At 68.5% G+C, this 15,446-nt stretch overlaps 2 protein-coding genes across 5 annotated transcripts; both read left to right on the top strand.

The window, feature by feature from the left end:
* Positions 1-1,973: 1,973 nt before the first annotated feature.
* On the top strand, positions 1,974-12,889 carry SEPTIN12 (septin 12). Of its 4 annotated transcripts, XM_077786792.1 has the most exons (11): positions 1,974-2,028; positions 4,323-5,252; positions 9,914-10,129; positions 10,653-10,781; positions 10,943-11,024; positions 11,119-11,256; positions 11,684-11,801; positions 11,878-11,973; positions 12,091-12,187; positions 12,396-12,447; positions 12,551-12,889. In XM_077786792.1, the coding sequence occupies exons 1-11, from the start codon at positions 1,974-1,976 to the stop codon at positions 12,693-12,695; spliced, it is 2,058 nt and encodes a 685-aa protein (XP_077642918.1). In that variant the 3' UTR covers positions 12,696-12,889. The 4 variants fall into 4 exon arrangements, with proteins under 4 accessions (XP_077642918.1, XP_021385360.2, XP_077642919.1 ...); XM_021529685.3 differs by lacking the exons at positions 1,974-2,028; positions 4,323-5,252 and adding an exon at positions 6,845-7,106; XM_077786793.1 differs by lacking the exons at positions 1,974-2,028; positions 4,323-5,252 and adding an exon at positions 9,105-9,172.
* On the top strand, positions 12,883-14,746 carry LOC110470225 (myeloid-associated differentiation marker-like). The gene has a single exon (XM_021529709.3). It carries the CDS (start codon positions 13,619-13,621, stop codon positions 14,477-14,479), a length of 861 nt encoding a protein of 286 aa, XP_021385384.1. The 5' UTR covers positions 12,883-13,618; the 3' UTR covers positions 14,480-14,746.
* Positions 14,747-15,446: the final 700 nt, after the last annotated feature.

Here is a 15,446-nt window from a genome sequence, read left to right as displayed (position 1 = left end):
TCTGGACCTTCTTCATGTGCCTCTCAAAAGAATTAAAATTTTTAATAACATCTCTAAACTCAAACAGTTTGCAATTACCCTAAACCCCCTCTGAACAACAGCAGAGGAGCACAGGCAACCCTAAAACAGCTCCAAAGCTTCTCAAAAACTCATAAAAAAAAATAATCAGAGCTGCTCCACGCCATTCTAGCTCTTCTGCACCTCCTCTGAAAAGGGCTTAAAACCTCCCCAACTTTTTCATAACTGCTCCAGGAAAGTCCTAAAGCTCTGAAGGCCTCTGCATCCTTCAGAACAGCTCCAGAGCTGGTCCCAGCCCAGCCCAGCTCTGACCCTTCCACCCAGCTCGGGGGCTGAGCACGGGGACACACCCCCAGCCCTGGGGCAGCTCTGGGCCACTCGTGGCAGGAGGGACACGGAGGGAGCAGGTCCAGGGAAGGGAACAGAGCTGGGGAGGGTCAGGATCACCAGGAGGGGCTGAGGGAGCTGGGAAGGGGCTCAGCCTGGAGAAAAGGAGGCTCAGGGGGACCTTGTGGCTCTGCACAGCTCCTGACAGGAGGGGACAGCCAGGGGGGGTCGGGCTCTGCTCCCTGGGAACAGGGACAGGACGAGGGGAAATGACCCCAACTGTGCCAGGGGAGGTTTACACTGAATATTGGGAATATTCCTTCATGGAAAGGGTGGTCAGGCACTGGCACAGCTGCCCGGGACAGTGATGGAGTCCCACCCTTGGAGGGGTTTAAAGACATGGATGTGGCACTTGGGGACCTGGCTCAGTGCTGGCCTTGGCAGTGCTGAGGGATGTTTGGACTTGATGATCTCAGGACTTTTCCAGCCACAACAATCCTGTGGTTCCATGGGCCAGTGGCACTTCTGAACGCCCCCAAAGCCTGGCCACGACCAGGGCCACCACCACCAAGTGCCAGGTGCCCTGGTCCCTGTGCTGTGTCTCCAGAGGCTCCACGGCCGTGTCCCTGTCCCCAGCCGTGGCAGGAATGTGCTCCAGCCCAGCCGGGGCTCTGCCGCGGGAGGGGAAGGGATTGCTCTGTGTGCAGAAGGGATTTCCAGCTCCTTCCCCTCCCATCTGCTGCCGATCCCGGCTGGGATGGGGTTAACCCTTGGCGGCCGGGCTGGGGGGGCAGGAGGGGCCCAGCCCTGGGTTAGGGGGGGCAGCCCCAGCGCAACCCCCACCCCGGGGTGCTGCCGGTGCCACCCTTGGGACTCGCCGCGGGCACAGCACCGCGATGGCCGCGGGGAGCGCAGTGCCCAGGGATGCTCCAGGCGCTCCAGCACGGCACCCAGCCCCTGGCAGGGACACACCGGAGGGTGGTGACACCCCAGCAAAGACCCCGCGCCCAGCCGGGACACAGCGACAGCAGCCCTGCCGGTTCCAGAGCATTTTCCTCCTCCTGCTCCCAGCTGGAAGTTCCTGGGTGATGCAGAACCTGGGGAGGAGAGGCCGCTCGAAGCCCCCCGCCGCTGGAGCCTGGCAGGGCCCCCCAGCCTGCCTGGGACCCCCAGCCCGGCCAGGCTCCCTCCCCGCTCCTCCGGGACCTCCAGCCCTGCCCGCTATCCTCCAGCCCTCCGGGGCCCCCCAGCCTTCCCGGGAGCCCTCCAGCCTGGCCAGGAACTCCCCCCGACTCTCTCGGGGACCCCCAGCCCGCCCGGGACCCCCAGCCGGGGGCTGCAGCATCCCAGCGCCCCGGGATGGGGCGGGCGCGGCGGGGCCGGCGGAGCTGCGGGGCCGGCCCGGGGAGGAGGGGGGGGTCTCGGGCCGGGGCGGGGGCGCAGGCGGGACCTCCCCCTCCCCTCCCTTTCCCCTCCCCTCCCCCGGCCGGTCCCCTCCTCCTTCCCCTCCCGCCGAGGGCAGGCGGCGCCGGCCCGTCCCGTCGCGGGGCTCGGTGGGCTCGGCCGCGCTGCCCCTCCGCGTGCGGGGGTCGCGGGTGGGCGGCAGCCCCGGCCCCCCCCGCCCCGCCATGGCCCGGCTCTCGGTCAAGGAGCACCTGGACGGGATCCTCTCCGACTTCGAAGGTGCGGCCGGGACCGCGGGGCCCCCTCGGGGCCGTGGGAGGAACGGGGGATGTCCCGGGGGGGAGCGCTGCTGCCTGGGCGTCCTGGGGGCGGGGGTGCCCCCCAAGGGCTGAGCATCGTGGGGGGCTGCGCTCCCCCCGCCCGGACGCTGATTTTGGGGGCGATGCTGCTGGCTGGGCTTTTTGTGGGGGCTGGGGTGTCCCCAAGGGGGGAGCACCGGGCACGGGGCTTCGGTCCGGGGGTTTTGCGGCTGCTGGGCCGGGGATCTCGGGGTGGGCTGAGCATGGTGGGGGCTGCGCTCCCCACAGGGGGCTGCGATTGGGGGGGGATGCTGGGCTGGGCATCTTGGGGGGCCTGGGGGCTCCCCGAGGTCTCAGCGTCGTAGCGGGCTGCGCTGCCCTCCGGGGGCTGGGTATTGGGGACGGGGGCTGCACATCGTGGGGGCTGCACATCGTGGGGACTGCACATCGTGGGGGCTGCACATCGTGGGGGCTGCACATCGTGGGGGACTGCACATCGTGGGGGGCTGCACATCGTGGGGGCTGCACATCGTGGGGACGCGGGGTGGCCCCCGGGACTGGGCATCGTGGGGGGCTGCTCTCCCCCAGCGCGGGGGATGCGGGGTTGCTCTCGGGGGGCGCGGCTGTGGGGTGGGCACGGGGGGCGACCGAGGCTGGACCGAGACCCGAGGTCGCGGTGTCCCCGCGTGTGCGCGCTCCCCGCGTGTGCGCGCTCTGCCCGCGGGCCGGGGGCTGCGGGGGGAGCCGGGGCCGGGCCGGGGGCGGGCGGCGAAACCCGACCCCGGGGCTGCTGCTGCCCTCGCCGGGGAGGAATGTGTGCACCTACCCCGGGCACCTTAACCCCGCCGCTGCCGGCTGACCCCCCTCAGTCCCCCCCAAACCCCTCTGAACCTCCTGCCACCACTCCTTTACCTCCCACCATCCCCCGAGCACCCTGCCCCCCTCTAAACCTCCTGCCACCCCATCCGACCGTCTCCCCTTCAATCCTGCCACTCCCCCTTCGCCCTCTGCCACCCCCACCTTGCCCTGCAGCCCCTCGTTGCTCCCCCTGCCCATCGCTCCGGACACCAGCTGGATGGAGCCTGGGTGAGGCTGGGTCAGGAGCCAGAGGCAGGTTTGGGGTAAAAGGAGGCATTTTGGGCGGTAACAAAGCAGAGACGTGTGGGGGGATGTGGGGAGGGGGTCGCCGGCCTCCTGACCCCGTGGCCCGCGGCAGCCCGGCCGCAGAATTACCTGCCCCGGGCAGAGCTGTGATGGGCAGCGCCACACCCCGGCCTCTGCCCCCTGCCCTGGCCCGGCCACGGGGCACCGGGGGAGGGCCGGGCAGGACCCTCACGCCCCGCTGTACCGGCACCGCGGCGGAGGAAGAGGAGGGTGGGGGCGGGCTGGTGCCAGCGGGTGGCTGCCGGGACAGGCTGGCACAGGCGGACAGGATGCAGGGGCGCAGCGTGGGCCGCCCCCACGGAGCCCCCGGGGGGAAGCAGCCGCTCGGCGCTTGGCAGCGAGGCTGAGGGAGGCTCCGGGGGGAACCTGGGCCCCCCGCGTTCCCCCGGGACCGCGGACCCGGCACCGTGCGGAGCCCCTCGGGCAGCGCCGGGGGAGCCTCCTGCGGGGCTGGGAGGAAGGAGGGGGCGGCTGCACCGTGGGGGCTTCACCAGGGTCACCCCCGTGGGGTCGGTCCCACATGCAGTGCCAGGCGCCCGGAGGGGGGCCAGCAGGAGCTCCGCACGGGCTCAGCGCTGGCTGCGGCACCCTGGGGAGCCAAGGGGCCCGTGGGGGGCACGTTGGCACCCAGGGCTGTGCCCTGGGCTCGGGGCCGCTGTGAAGCCGCGTGGGAGGCGCAGCAGCAGCCACCAGAACGGGGTGTGACAGTCCCCGAGCGTGGAGGTGGCGCTGCCCCCCCTGCCATCAGCGGGCTCCAGGGTTAAGGCCCGGGAAAGGGCAGGAATCCTTCCCGGCTGCCCGGATGGGTGCAGGGGGAGAGGGTCAGGCGGGGATCCGGTTACTCGGCCGGATCCCTTTCAGGGGGAATAAAGCAGTCAGTGTGCTGAGAGGGGAGCCGGCGGCACCGGCCAGATCAACCGGGGAACAATGATAAAACCCTCGGGGACAGCGCCGCGGGGCTGGGGAGGAGCTGGCGCCGGGCCGGGGTCCTCGCTGGGACGGGCTCATAAATCGGGGGCACCTCTGGGTGATGGGGGGATATACATGGGGCTGGGGAGGGGACGAGTGCCATCGGGGAGCATCCGGTGCCATCTCTCTCTCTGTCCCCAGCGCTCAAGAAGTCATTTGAGGCAGAAGATGGGGACGAGGCACCCGGCTCTTTGCTGTCCTCAGGCACCGGCGACAGCCCCCAGCCACTGCAGCCGGGCCACCCGCCCCGCCTGGGCAGCGGCCCCAGCCCGGCGCCCAGCCCCGTGCTGCGGACGCGGCTCGGTACCGGCCTGGCCACCGGCCGAGCCAACGGCACCGGCATCGCCCGCGCCGCCTCCTTCCAGACCCGCCAGGCCTCGGCCACGGGGCCGGGCAGTGACGGGGAGAGCCAGCGCAGCTCGTCCTCCAGCCTGGAGAGCCCCGCGCCCACCGGGCCCCCCCAGCCACCGGGCAGCTCCCCGGCCGCCAGCCCCGGCTTGAAGAAGGTCTCGTCGCACGGCAGCGTCTTCCCGGTGGAGCTGGATCATCCCCTCCGCGGGGCCGCCGCCAGCCACGGCTCTCTGCCGGCGCTGGACCTGCACATCGCCGAGGAGCCGGGCCTGGGGACGCCGTGGGGCACCCAGAGCTCTGCAGCCCAGCCTCGCACCCCCCAGCCTTCCTCCTCATCCTCCTCATCCTCCTGCCTGCCCCCATCCGATGGCACAGAGACAGCCCCGGGGCGCTGGGACACGGCGCAGGGCGCGGGGTCCCGGCCGCAGCGGAGGGTCACGCTCAGCGCCAGCCCCGTCCCGTCCCGCCGGCCCCCGGCTCAGCCCCGGGCACGGGGAGAGGCAGCCCCGGCTGGGGGGAGGCCCGAGGGGCTGCCACCGCTGCCAGCCCCCCAGGCCGCCACCTTCAGGCTGGTGTCGCAGCCGCAGACGGTGCAAGTGAGCTCCCAGCCCGCCTTCCTCGGGGGGCTGGTGCTGGTGCCGGCCCTGGGGATGATGGCACCGCGGGGTCCCTGCGTGGTGGCCGCGGCTCCCGGCGAGGCAGCGGTGACGCCAGAGCACGGTAGGATTTGTTCTTCTCCCCGTCCCTCTCTCCGCCGGGCCCCCCTCGGCGGGCGCGGCGCTGCCAAAACCCCGCACGAGCTGATGCCGGGAAGAGTCACGGCGACTTTGGGGACAGGCGCCCCGCCAGCTCCCGCCGCTCCCCCGTGCCGGGGCCCGCGGAGCTGGCGGCGCTCCCGGCCCGCCCGTCCCCGCGGTGCCTGGCGAGCCGCCCGCAGCCCCGGCGCTGATGGTTCTCCCGGCGCTGATGCTTTTCCCGGCGCTGATGGTTTTCCCGGCGCTGATGGTTCTCCCGGCGCTGATGCTTTTCCAGACAGGTCGGGACACATGTGCCCATCGCGCCGGCCCCGCGCGTGCCGCCTATCGCCGCGATCTTGTCCCGCGTCCAGCTCTTTCTTCCCCTCTCCTCCCTCCTGGCTTGGCACGGGGCTGGATCCTGTTCCTCCCTCCCCGCGGGGCGCGGGAGGTGGCGGGGGGCCAAGGTGCGCCGGGGCGTGCTCGGCGTGCGCCCGGCGCCGCGGGGAGCGCTGCCCGGCTGTGCCCGCGGCTCCCGCCGTGCCAGGGCGGGCGCTGCCAAGCCCGTGCCCGTCCCCAAGCAAGGGGAGGGGGCAGCCAGTGTCCCTCCTCCCAGCGGCCGCTCCGGGAGGGCCGGAGGGCGCCGGGGTGGCCGGAGACGGCCGCCACCGCCGCTGCTCCGTGGCTGGGCGCTCGGGGCTCTTTGCCCGTCTCGCTGGGTTGTCGCGGAGCCGCCGCGGCCGGGCCCTAAGTACTGACGCGGCGAAGGAATCCATACATCTGCTCCGGGCCGCGGTGAATCATCCCCCAGCAATGCCCCTGGCCGTGCTGCCCAGCCAGCCCGGCTGCCCCGCTGCCCGCGGCTCCCCGGGCCGGGCATGGGGCCGGGCACGGCCGGGGTCATGGGGACACGGGGGAGCAGAGCCCGAGGCTGAGCGAAGTGATGGGGACACTGAGGGACAGTGCTCAGGGCTGAGACAGGTGATGGGGACAAGGATGTGGTGTTCAGGGCTGAGTCAGGAGTGATGGGGACACAAAGGGACAGCAGCTGGGGCGGCGCCAAGGTGACGGGGACATGGGGGCACGGTACCTGGGGCCAAGCCGGGGGCACGGGAAGACAAGAGGCAGTATTCGGGGCTGTGACAGGGACACGGTGCTCAGGACCAAGCTGTGGTGATGCGGTTGTGCTCAGAGCAGAGCTGGGGCCACGGGGACACGGTGCTTGGGGACAAGCCAGGGTCACAGGAAGACAAGGGACAGTGCTCAGGGCTGTGACAGGGACACGGTACTGAAGAGCAAGCTGGGGTGGAAGGGAAATGGGGACACGGAGCTCGGGATGGAGCCGGGGTGATGAAGGGACAGTGCTCAGGACAGAGCCGTGTTGGTGGCCGGCAGCCGAGTGCGGTGTGCCCAGGCTGGGGCGGGACAGGAGCCAGCGGGCAGCGGGTGGCACCGGCTGCCCTGCAGATGGCCCGGGCTGGCAGGGGGCTGGCAGACACTGCTCGGGCACAGCGGTTTCTCTGCCAGGAAGAGGTGGGAACGTGCTGTTTCCCCCGCCGGGAGGCCACCCCGGCCCCCAGCCGCTGACACCCGCGGATGGCCTCGGGGCACCGTGGCGCGGTGGGTCCCACACCCCGCAGGAGGAAGCTCCGAGGGAGCCGCCGGCCGCAGCATTTCACTTCCACGCCGGGTCGCCCACGCAGGGCCCGGGGCAAGGAGGAGGAGGAGCGGAGGAGGAGCCGTGGGCAGCAGCCGCCCTCTGCCTTGCACCCCAGGAGCCATTTGGCCCCGGTGACCAGCTCTCGGCGGCAGCAGCCCCGGCTCCGGCCGGCTCGCCCAGGTAGGGATGGCGTGGTGGCAGCGGGCAGGGCGGTGTGAGGGCAGAGGGTGCTGCCACCGGGGCTGGGTGACTTGTCCCCTGTCCCCAGCAGCGCTGCAGGCACAGGGTTTCGCTCGATGGTTCACTTCTGCTTCTGCTCACCGACGGTCCCCAGCCACCCCGTGCCCTGTCCCGTGGCTCTCACGGCCAGACGGACGGGCTGGCTCCGAGTCTGCCTGCAGATGGGGACTGTCACCACTGGCCCTTAGGTCGTGTTTGGCACTGGGACAGGCACTGGTGTTTCTGGGTCAGATCAGCTGGGAAGGCAGAGCCGTGGTGTGACCGGGGCAGTGGGTGCATCCCCAAAACCTGCATCCCTGTGCCAGAGGGGTCAGCTCCCTTGTGCTGGACCCAGAGCCAGGCTCTCCCCATCCCGGGCCCGGCTGCTCGGTTTGGAGCAGTGGTGAGCAGCCGGACAGGGAGATCCTGTCCCAGCTCATCCTCTCCCAGCACCCTCCACCCTTGAAGCTTTATTACAGGCTTCCCAGGGAACTGGCCAATTAACCCTGCATCGGTAATTAAATCCATGGAGGAGACCACGGACCCGGGATTACTTGTCCCTGTCTGGAAAATAAGAGCATCCGTGATTAGTGCTGGAACAGGTCTGGCTGCAGGAGCCATTTGCCCCGGAGCTCCGTGGGGATGCCAGGGAGCTTCCACGTGCCACCCACTGCTGGCCATTACCAGCGGGGCTTTTTGGCACTGAGGGCAGGGACACGGAGGGCTCTGGACCCGTGGGGGAGGCAGCAGTGGGTGCAGCACCCAGTGTCACCCCAGACATGCCCTCCGGCTGTGGGTGTCTCCTTGGTGTTGCCCCTGACGGGGTGCAGGGCAGTGGCTGAGCCCCTCTGTGGGAACTGCACCCAGGGAGCTGGGGGGTGCAGCACCAAATCCCACCTGCCCCCTGCCTGCAGTGCCCACCACCCTGAATATCCCACCTGCCCCCTGCCTGCAGTGCCCACCACCCTGGATGGCTCCATCGGCTGCACCACTTGGTTCTGGATCTGTCCTGGCGACTGCCAGACTGGCAAGGACTGGGAAGGGGGGCCAGGCTGGGGGCACGGGGGGCTGCAGTAGTTTTCGGGGTCCTCTCCCTGATGGGGACCTCCCTCCCCACGTCGCTGCCAGCCTGTGGAACCCCCTGTTGGCAAGGCCGGTGCCGGGTGGGTGGATCCCCGCCGGAGTGAGCATCCTGCCCTCCCCCAGCCCCCAGCCGGGTGTCACCGCTGTCACCAGGAAATCCGCGGCTGTTTCACCACTTCCGAGGAACATCCCGACCCAGGGGGAGCAGGGGCAGCTGGGACATGCGACACTGCTGTCCCCAAGCCTTCCATCACTCCGGCACCCAGCGGGCACCGGGGGCGGGGTGGCTGCCACGCCGGGATGCCGTTGCCATGGCAATGGAGGTGTTCAGCTCCATCATCCCCTGGCATCCCGGGCTGGCTCGGGCCAGCCCCTGCCCGCATGCCCCTTGTCCCCTGGCTGCGTGGCACACGGACACGGTCTCAGCAGGTCCCTCGCAGCCTGGGCCGTCGCAAGCTGCCGCTCCAGCCTCGCCGGTGCCAAGCGCCGGCTGGCACATACGGGGGAGGCTGCGGCGTGGGGGGACGCAAGCGCCGTGGGGCACTGCGGCAGTGGGGCGGCTGGCACGGCCGCCACCCCTTCACCACCCCACCGTGCGGGGCTGGGGAGGGTGGGGGGCACAGAGCAGGGTGGTCCTCGGTGCCCGTGGGTGCCAGTGGGGATCGTGCCCACGGCCAAACACTCCCACTGCCATTCAGTGCCACGCAGCCGCTCGGGGGGTGATGGGGGACAAAGTGAGGGGTGGGGGTGTCCTGTGCCATGGGAGGGGTCCCCATCCGTGCTGGCCATGTGCCGGGTGGGCACAGCCGGGTGGGCACAGCCCTCCTCACCCACCAGTCCATCACAAACCGGGCGCAGGGGCCTGGCTGTGTGGGGAGGGGGCTGCGGGGGGCGGGTATTGCCATGCTGGTCATGCGTGGGAGCCGCAGCCTCGGCGGAGCCGGGTTGGTGCCAGGCGGGAGCTGGCGGAGGGAAGGGGCCGGGCTGCGGCGCCGCCGGGGCTGGGGGTGCGGATGGCGCCCCGGGGACCCCCCCGGCCCTAACGGGGCGCTGAGCGAGGGCACCGCGGCGCCGAGGTAGGAGCCGAACAATGGCCGTGCTGGGAAGCAGCAGGAGGAGGAGGAGGAGAAGGAAGAAAGGGGTTTGGGGCTGCCGCACAAAGGGCTGGGGCGGGCACGGGGCTCCCGGTGTGGGGCACGCTCCGGGCACCGTCCCCCGGGCAGACCCCGCGTGTCCCTGGGGGCTCGGGGTTGTGCCGGGGATCGCGGTGCCCCCCGGGCAGCAGTGCCCGGTGCCGGGTGCGCTGTGGGGCGGCACGTCCTGCCCGGGGCCGGAGCCCCCGCTCCGCTGTGCCGGGCCCGAGCGGCGCCGCGGGTCCGGGCTGCGCGCACGGTGCCGGCCGCGGTGCCCGATGCTCGCGGGGCAGCCGGTGGCACCGTGGGCTCCGGTGGCACGACCGCCCCAAAGATGCCCCCGGCAACCCCTCGGACCCTTCGGCGCGGCGGGGGGGTGGCGTGCCCCGTTGCCATGCCGAGCCTCGCCGGCTCCCGGGAATGTGCCGGGGCTGCGTGCCCGCCGGCTGCTGGGGCAACGCCGCCGCCGCAGGGGTGGGCACCCAGGGGTGGGCACCCAGGGGTGGGCACCCAGGGGTCCAGGCTCACCGCTTTGCCCACCCCGCGGTGCAGGGAGCAGCCTGGAGCCCGAGGAGCGCAGCATGGAGCCGCCGGCCGTGCCGGAGGAGGAGGAGGAGGAGGAGGAGAAGGAGGGGGCGGTGCCCCTCTCCATGGCGCCCGGCCCCGTGGGCTGCCAGCTCTTTGGATACGTGGGAATCGAAGCTGTGCTCGACCAGATGAAAATCAAAACCATGAAGACGGGCTTTGAGTTCAACATCATGGTTGTGGGTGAGCGCTGGGCGTGGGGTTTGCTCCTGGGTGGGGTGGGAACACTGGCTCCGATTCCACCATGCCAGGGAAAACATGATTTTAAGGGATTTTAAGGAAATTTAAGTTATTTTAACTGATTTAAGTAGCAAACAGTTGAAAAGTAGTAATATCCCGTACCACATAGCATATAATGCTGATAGGTGAACTCATCCCAGCCTCTGAGATGCTCCCAAATGGATGGTGAGGGGCTGTCACCTTGGGGAATAAATTTGTTTGGAAGATAAACCAGACTAGCCCAATCTGGGTTGCTCCCAGATGTGTACCAGGGGTTCTGACCTTGGGGAACAAACTTGTTCCTGGGATAAAATGGACTATCCCAACCTCTGGGATGCTCCCAAGTGGATTCCAAGGGGTTATTGACTTGGGGAAGAAATTTATTTGGGGATAAACCAGAGTTGTCCCAACCTCTGGGTTGCTCCCAAGTGGATATCGAGATGTTACTGCCCTGGGGGACAAACCAGAGCTGCCCGTGTCCCCTCAGGGCAGAGCGGGCTGGGGAAGTCCACGATGGTGAACACCCTCTTCAAGTCCAAGGTGAGCCGCAAATCCTCACAGCCCGGCCAGGAGGAACGTATTCCCAAAACAGTGCAACTCCAGTCCATCACCCACGGTAAGGTCACCACCACGGGGTCGTGTCCCTCCAGCCCTTGGGACAAGCAGGGGACTGGGCTGGGGGCCTGAAGCTGCGTTCACAGCCTCAAAACATCCCTCACACCTGGTGCCCTGCTTTTCCCCAATGTTTCTCCCCCCCGACCCACCTCTGCCCCACAGTCATCGAGGAGAAGGGGGTGAAGATGAAGCTGACGGTGACCGACACACCAGGGTTTGGGGACCAGATCAACAATGAGAACTGGTAGGACACAACGGGGAGCAGGAGCCCAGCTCGCTGGGTGGCAATTTGGGGTAGGGGTTGAGCTCAGGGCTGTCCCTCAACTCCTCATCCTCAGCTGGGACCCCATCATCAAATACATCAACGAGCAGTACGAGAGGTACCTGCGGGAGGAGATCCTCATCACCCGCAAGAGGAAGATCCCGGACACGCGGGTCCATGGATGCGTCTACTTCGTCCCCCCCACAGGCCACTGGTGAGTCCCCACTCACAGCACGCGTAGGGGATGGGGTCACCACGGCGTGGTTGTGCCACCCTGGGCTGGTGGTGGTGGGGTCACCCTGAGGTGATGGTGGTGGAATCTGGGGTGATAATGGTGGAGTCACCCTGAGGTGATGGTGGTGCAGACTCCTCAGGGTGACTCTGGAGTGGTAGTGGTATGGTCACCCCATGGTGACAGTGGCGGGGAGGTCACGGTGGTGGGGTTGTGTCACCCTGGGATGATGATGGTGAGGTCACCTCAGGGTGACAGAGATAGGGTATCAACCTGGGGTGGTAGTGGGGAAGGTCCCTCAGGGCGATGCTGCTGGGGTCACCTCAGAGGGACCCTGGGGTGGCAGTGGTGGGGTCATCCCCCAGTGGCAGAGGTGGGGACACCCTGGAGTGACGGTGGCCCTTGTCAGGCTGCGCCCGCTGGACCTGGAGTTCATGCGGCGGCTCAGCAGGATCGTCAACGTGGTGCCGGTGATCGCCAAAGCCGACACGCTCACCCTGGAGGAACGGGCAGAATTCAAGCAGCGGGTGAGGACGGGTCCCCGAGGGGCTCCCGGGCTGCCCCACGTCCCCACAGCCCCGGCTCAAGGCCTGTGTCCCGCAGATCCAGGAGGACCTGAAGACCCACACCATCAGCGTGTACCCGCAGGAGGATTTCGACCAGGACCCCGAAGACAGGGCACTGAACGACAGGATTCGTGTGAGTGCCGGGAGGCTGGGACGGAGGGGGCCAGCCCCTGGGGAGCAGGGTGGGGGACAGGGACCCTGGGGAGCCCAGGGGAGCAGCACCCGGGGCGAGCACAGCCTCTGCTGGCAGGAGAAGATTCCCTTTGCCGTGGTGGGGGCAGACCAGGAGCACCAGGTGAACGGCAAGCGGGTGCTGGGCCGCAAGACCAAGTGGGGCATCATTGAAGGTGAGCAGAGCCCCTCGCACCCCCAGCACCCACGGGTGCAGGGAGCAGCACCCCGGCTGTGTCCTTGCCTGGGTGGGTGCCGAGCCACGGGTGGCACGGAGCTGTGCTGGGCTCCGGTGGTACCCAGAGCGTGCCAGGATGCGCTGCCCGGGCATCCCAGAGCCACCGAGCCCTCCTGCCAGCCCTGCCCCTCTGCCTTGCCTTGCAGTGGAGAACCCAGCACACTGCGAGTTCCCCCTCCTGCGGGACCTGCTGATCCGGTGAGCGGGGGGCAGGGTAGGGAGTGCTGCAACCCCACGGGGTGACAGCAGGCTGGGGAGGACAGCGACATGATGCCCTTCCTCCCCCTGCCACTCCGGGCAGGTCACACCTGCAGGACCTGAAGGACATCACCCACAACGTCCACTACGAGAGTTACCGCGTGCGGCGGCTGAACGAGAGCAACCGGCCGGGGCTGAGCCCCCTCAACGGGCTGCCTGGCAAGGGCGAGGCCAGCAGCCACCTCTGAGCCACCTCGTGCCCCCCAGATCACCACTGGACCCCATGGCAGCGCCCACCCCTGCCCACCATGGCTGTGCCAGGAACCTGCCTGGGGTGAACCCCCCAAGAGTGCCCAGCTGCCCTGACATGGGTCCCTCATCCCCAAGCTCTGCCACGGGCACCGACCCCCGGACCCTGTGTGACATTAAAGGTTAATCCAGAGCCTTCAGCCTTCACCCTCCTGCTGGACTCCCAACTTTTGATGTGCCATCCTCCTCCTGTGCCGCCTGTGGGGTGTGACCAGGGTGCAGATGCCCTCCCCATGGCCGCCTCACCCGTGCTGCCCAGTCAGGCAGCTGGCACAGCTGGACTTTAAACCACTTATCAGGCGGTGGAGGTGCCGGGAGGGGAGCAGAGGTGCCGGAGGGGTGTGGAAATGTTGCCTGCAAGGGTGTGAAGGAGTTACACCCAGCTGTGGCACCCTCCTGCCAGGGGCACCGTACTGGGTGCAGCCCCTAAAACCCTCAGGGGCACCCAGTGGGTGCTGCCCCGCTGTACTAAGCCCTGGTGCCTGTCAGAGCATCGGGGTGCCCCCCCCGGTACTCTGGGGGTGCATGAAAGGCCCTTTTGTACCTCCTGCCGTAGGCAGGGCTGGGGCTCGCTGCCAGGTGGCACATGGTGGCTTCCTGCCCGCCCCCACGGAAGGTCTCAGGTCTCGGTGTCACCACCCGTTGCCCGGCCCCGAGTTAATGATCCACCCGCCGCCAAGCCCCCAGCAGCACCCGGCGTGGTGGCAGCGGCAGCGGGGCCGGGGGTCCCTGGCACGGGTGGCTCGGGAGGGGCTGGTGGCTCCCTGCCCTGGGCCCCACCCCTCTTCCCCAGCTGCCAGATAGGAGTGGCTGCGGGCAGCACGCACTGCCCGGCGCGGCGTGGGCACAGAGCGGCCGCAGCATGGCCACGGTGAACCTCCGCGCCCTCACCTCCTGGGTGGGCATCGCCCGGCTCCTCGCCGTCCTGCTGTCCTGCCTCACCTTCAGCTTGGTGGCCTCCACCGGGCACTTTGGGGGTCCCTACGGGACGTGGTGCATGTTCACCTGGTGCTTCTGCTTCGCCGTGACGCTGCTGGTGCTGCTGCTGGAGCTGCTGGAGCTCTACCCTCTGCTGCCGCTCTCCTGGGACGACTTCACCTCGGCTTTCTCCATGCTGGCCGCTTTGATGGTCTTCACCTCCTCGGTGGTCTTCCCTGCCACCTTCATCCACAGCCCCTGCAGCAGCAGCCAGTGTGCCCGGCAGGCCGTGGCCACCGCCGCCTCCTGCCTCTGCTTCCTCGCCTACGCCGTCGAGGTGTCGCTGACCCGCGCCAAGCCCGGGGACATCAGCAGCTTCCTCTCCACCGTGCCTGGGCTCCTCAAGGTCTTTGAAGCCTACGTGGCTTGCCTGATCTTCTCCTTGCTGGATGAATACAATACAGAACCTGGCCTGATGTGGTGCGTGGCTGTCTACTCCATCTGCTTCATCTTCACCCTCCTCATCATCATCGTCACCATCGGCCGCTGCCTCACGTACATTCCCTGCCCGCTGGAGAAGGTGCTGGTGGGCTACAGCTTCCTGGCCCTGCTGATGTACCTCACTGCCACCATCCTGTGGCCCCTCTACAGCTTCCGGGGACAGAGCCGCCCCGACCCCTGCGGCACGGACTGCTGGTGGAACAAGCACCTGGGGGTCACCTTCCTCACCATCTTCAACCTCATCGCCTACTTGGTGGACCTGGTTTACTCCACCAGGATGGTCTTTTTCAGGGCACCTCCCTAAGGGCTCGGGGCGGGGTTGGGGGTGGTGGGACGGGCTGGGGGCCGGTGCCGGTGCCGGTGCCGGTGCGGGGCTGCCGGTGGAGCTGAGGAAGAGGCCGGGTGCCTCGGAGAGCTCCTTGTCCCCGCGCTGCACGGAGAGCCAGGGGTGCTCCCAGGGCTGCGCTCAGCCCGGGGCCCCACGGGCTGCACAGACATGGGGCTGGAGGGGCCACGCCGGGCTCACTCTGGAGCTTGAGGGGGCTTTGGGATTAAACTGGGTCATTTTTCACTTGTTTCTGCTTCCTCTTTCTTCCCCTTCCCAACCCTCTGCAGGATCCCTGCTGGGGGGTAAGAAGCTGGTGGGCACCATTGGCGCTGGCAGCTGCGGGTGACTTTGGGGGGCACCAGCAGCACTGTGGGAGCACCAGGCTCCAGAAATTCCTTCCCACTCCTTGTTCACCCCGCACTGCGGTGAAGCAGGGCATGACCAGGAAAAGCCCAACCCGGATGCCTCTTTCTTGGTACTTGGACGGGGCCCTGCCAAACAGGTTCAGAAGGAATGCAGCTGTTGGGGGGGCTGACAGCCCGCCAGGTACTTGTCACCAGCATGGCCAGGTCCTTGTCACCACCACAGTCACCCCAGTGGGAGCCCTGCGGGGTTTGGTTCCAGCCACGTAGGCTGGAGTCCTCCTTTGGGGGCTGCTGTGGTGTCCCCTCCCGGGGGAAAACGGGGAGGGGGGTGGCTGCCACCCAGTGCCAGCAGAGCTGGGGGCACTGACACACATTGTCCCACGGGAGGACAGTGACACCAAAGGCTGGTACGTGGGAAGAAGGCAGCAGTGCAGGGCAGGCAGGGAAGGTGTGCCAGCGGGCAGAGCTCCTGGCACCGCGCTCCCGGATGTGGGATGGGTGCCCGTGGGGCACCCTGGCAGGTTTTGGGGCCACTGTCCCCATGCTGCTCCTTCTGCCACTGCTTGTCCTGGCCACAG

The sequence above is a fragment of the Lonchura striata genome, chromosome 16 (assembly GCF_046129695.1).
Source record: "Lonchura striata isolate bLonStr1 chromosome 16, bLonStr1.mat, whole genome shotgun sequence".
In the NCBI taxonomy this organism is placed as follows: Eukaryota; Metazoa; Chordata; class Aves; order Passeriformes; family Estrildidae; genus Lonchura; species Lonchura striata.
The sequence above is the reverse complement of the archived record's forward strand: the minus strand, read 5'-3'. Positions and strand labels throughout refer to the sequence as shown.

Bases quoted from the DNA above. Each gene is read 5' to 3' on its own strand.
- SEPTIN12 (XM_077786792.1), top strand. From the start codon at position 1,974: ATGGCCCGGCTCTCGGTCAAGGAGCACCTGGACGGGATCCTCTCCGAC. The intron at 11,802-11,877 runs GTGAGGACGGGT...TGTGTCCCGCAG, and splicing joins GGGCAGAATTCAAGCAGCGG to ATCCAGGAGGACCTGAAGAC. The intron at 12,188-12,395 runs GTGAGCAGAGCC...CTTGCCTTGCAG, and splicing joins CAAGTGGGGCATCATTGAAG to TGGAGAACCCAGCACACTGC.
- LOC110470225 (XM_021529709.3), top strand. From the start codon at position 13,619: ATGGCCACGGTGAACCTCCGCGCCCTCACCTCCTGGGTGGGCATCGCC.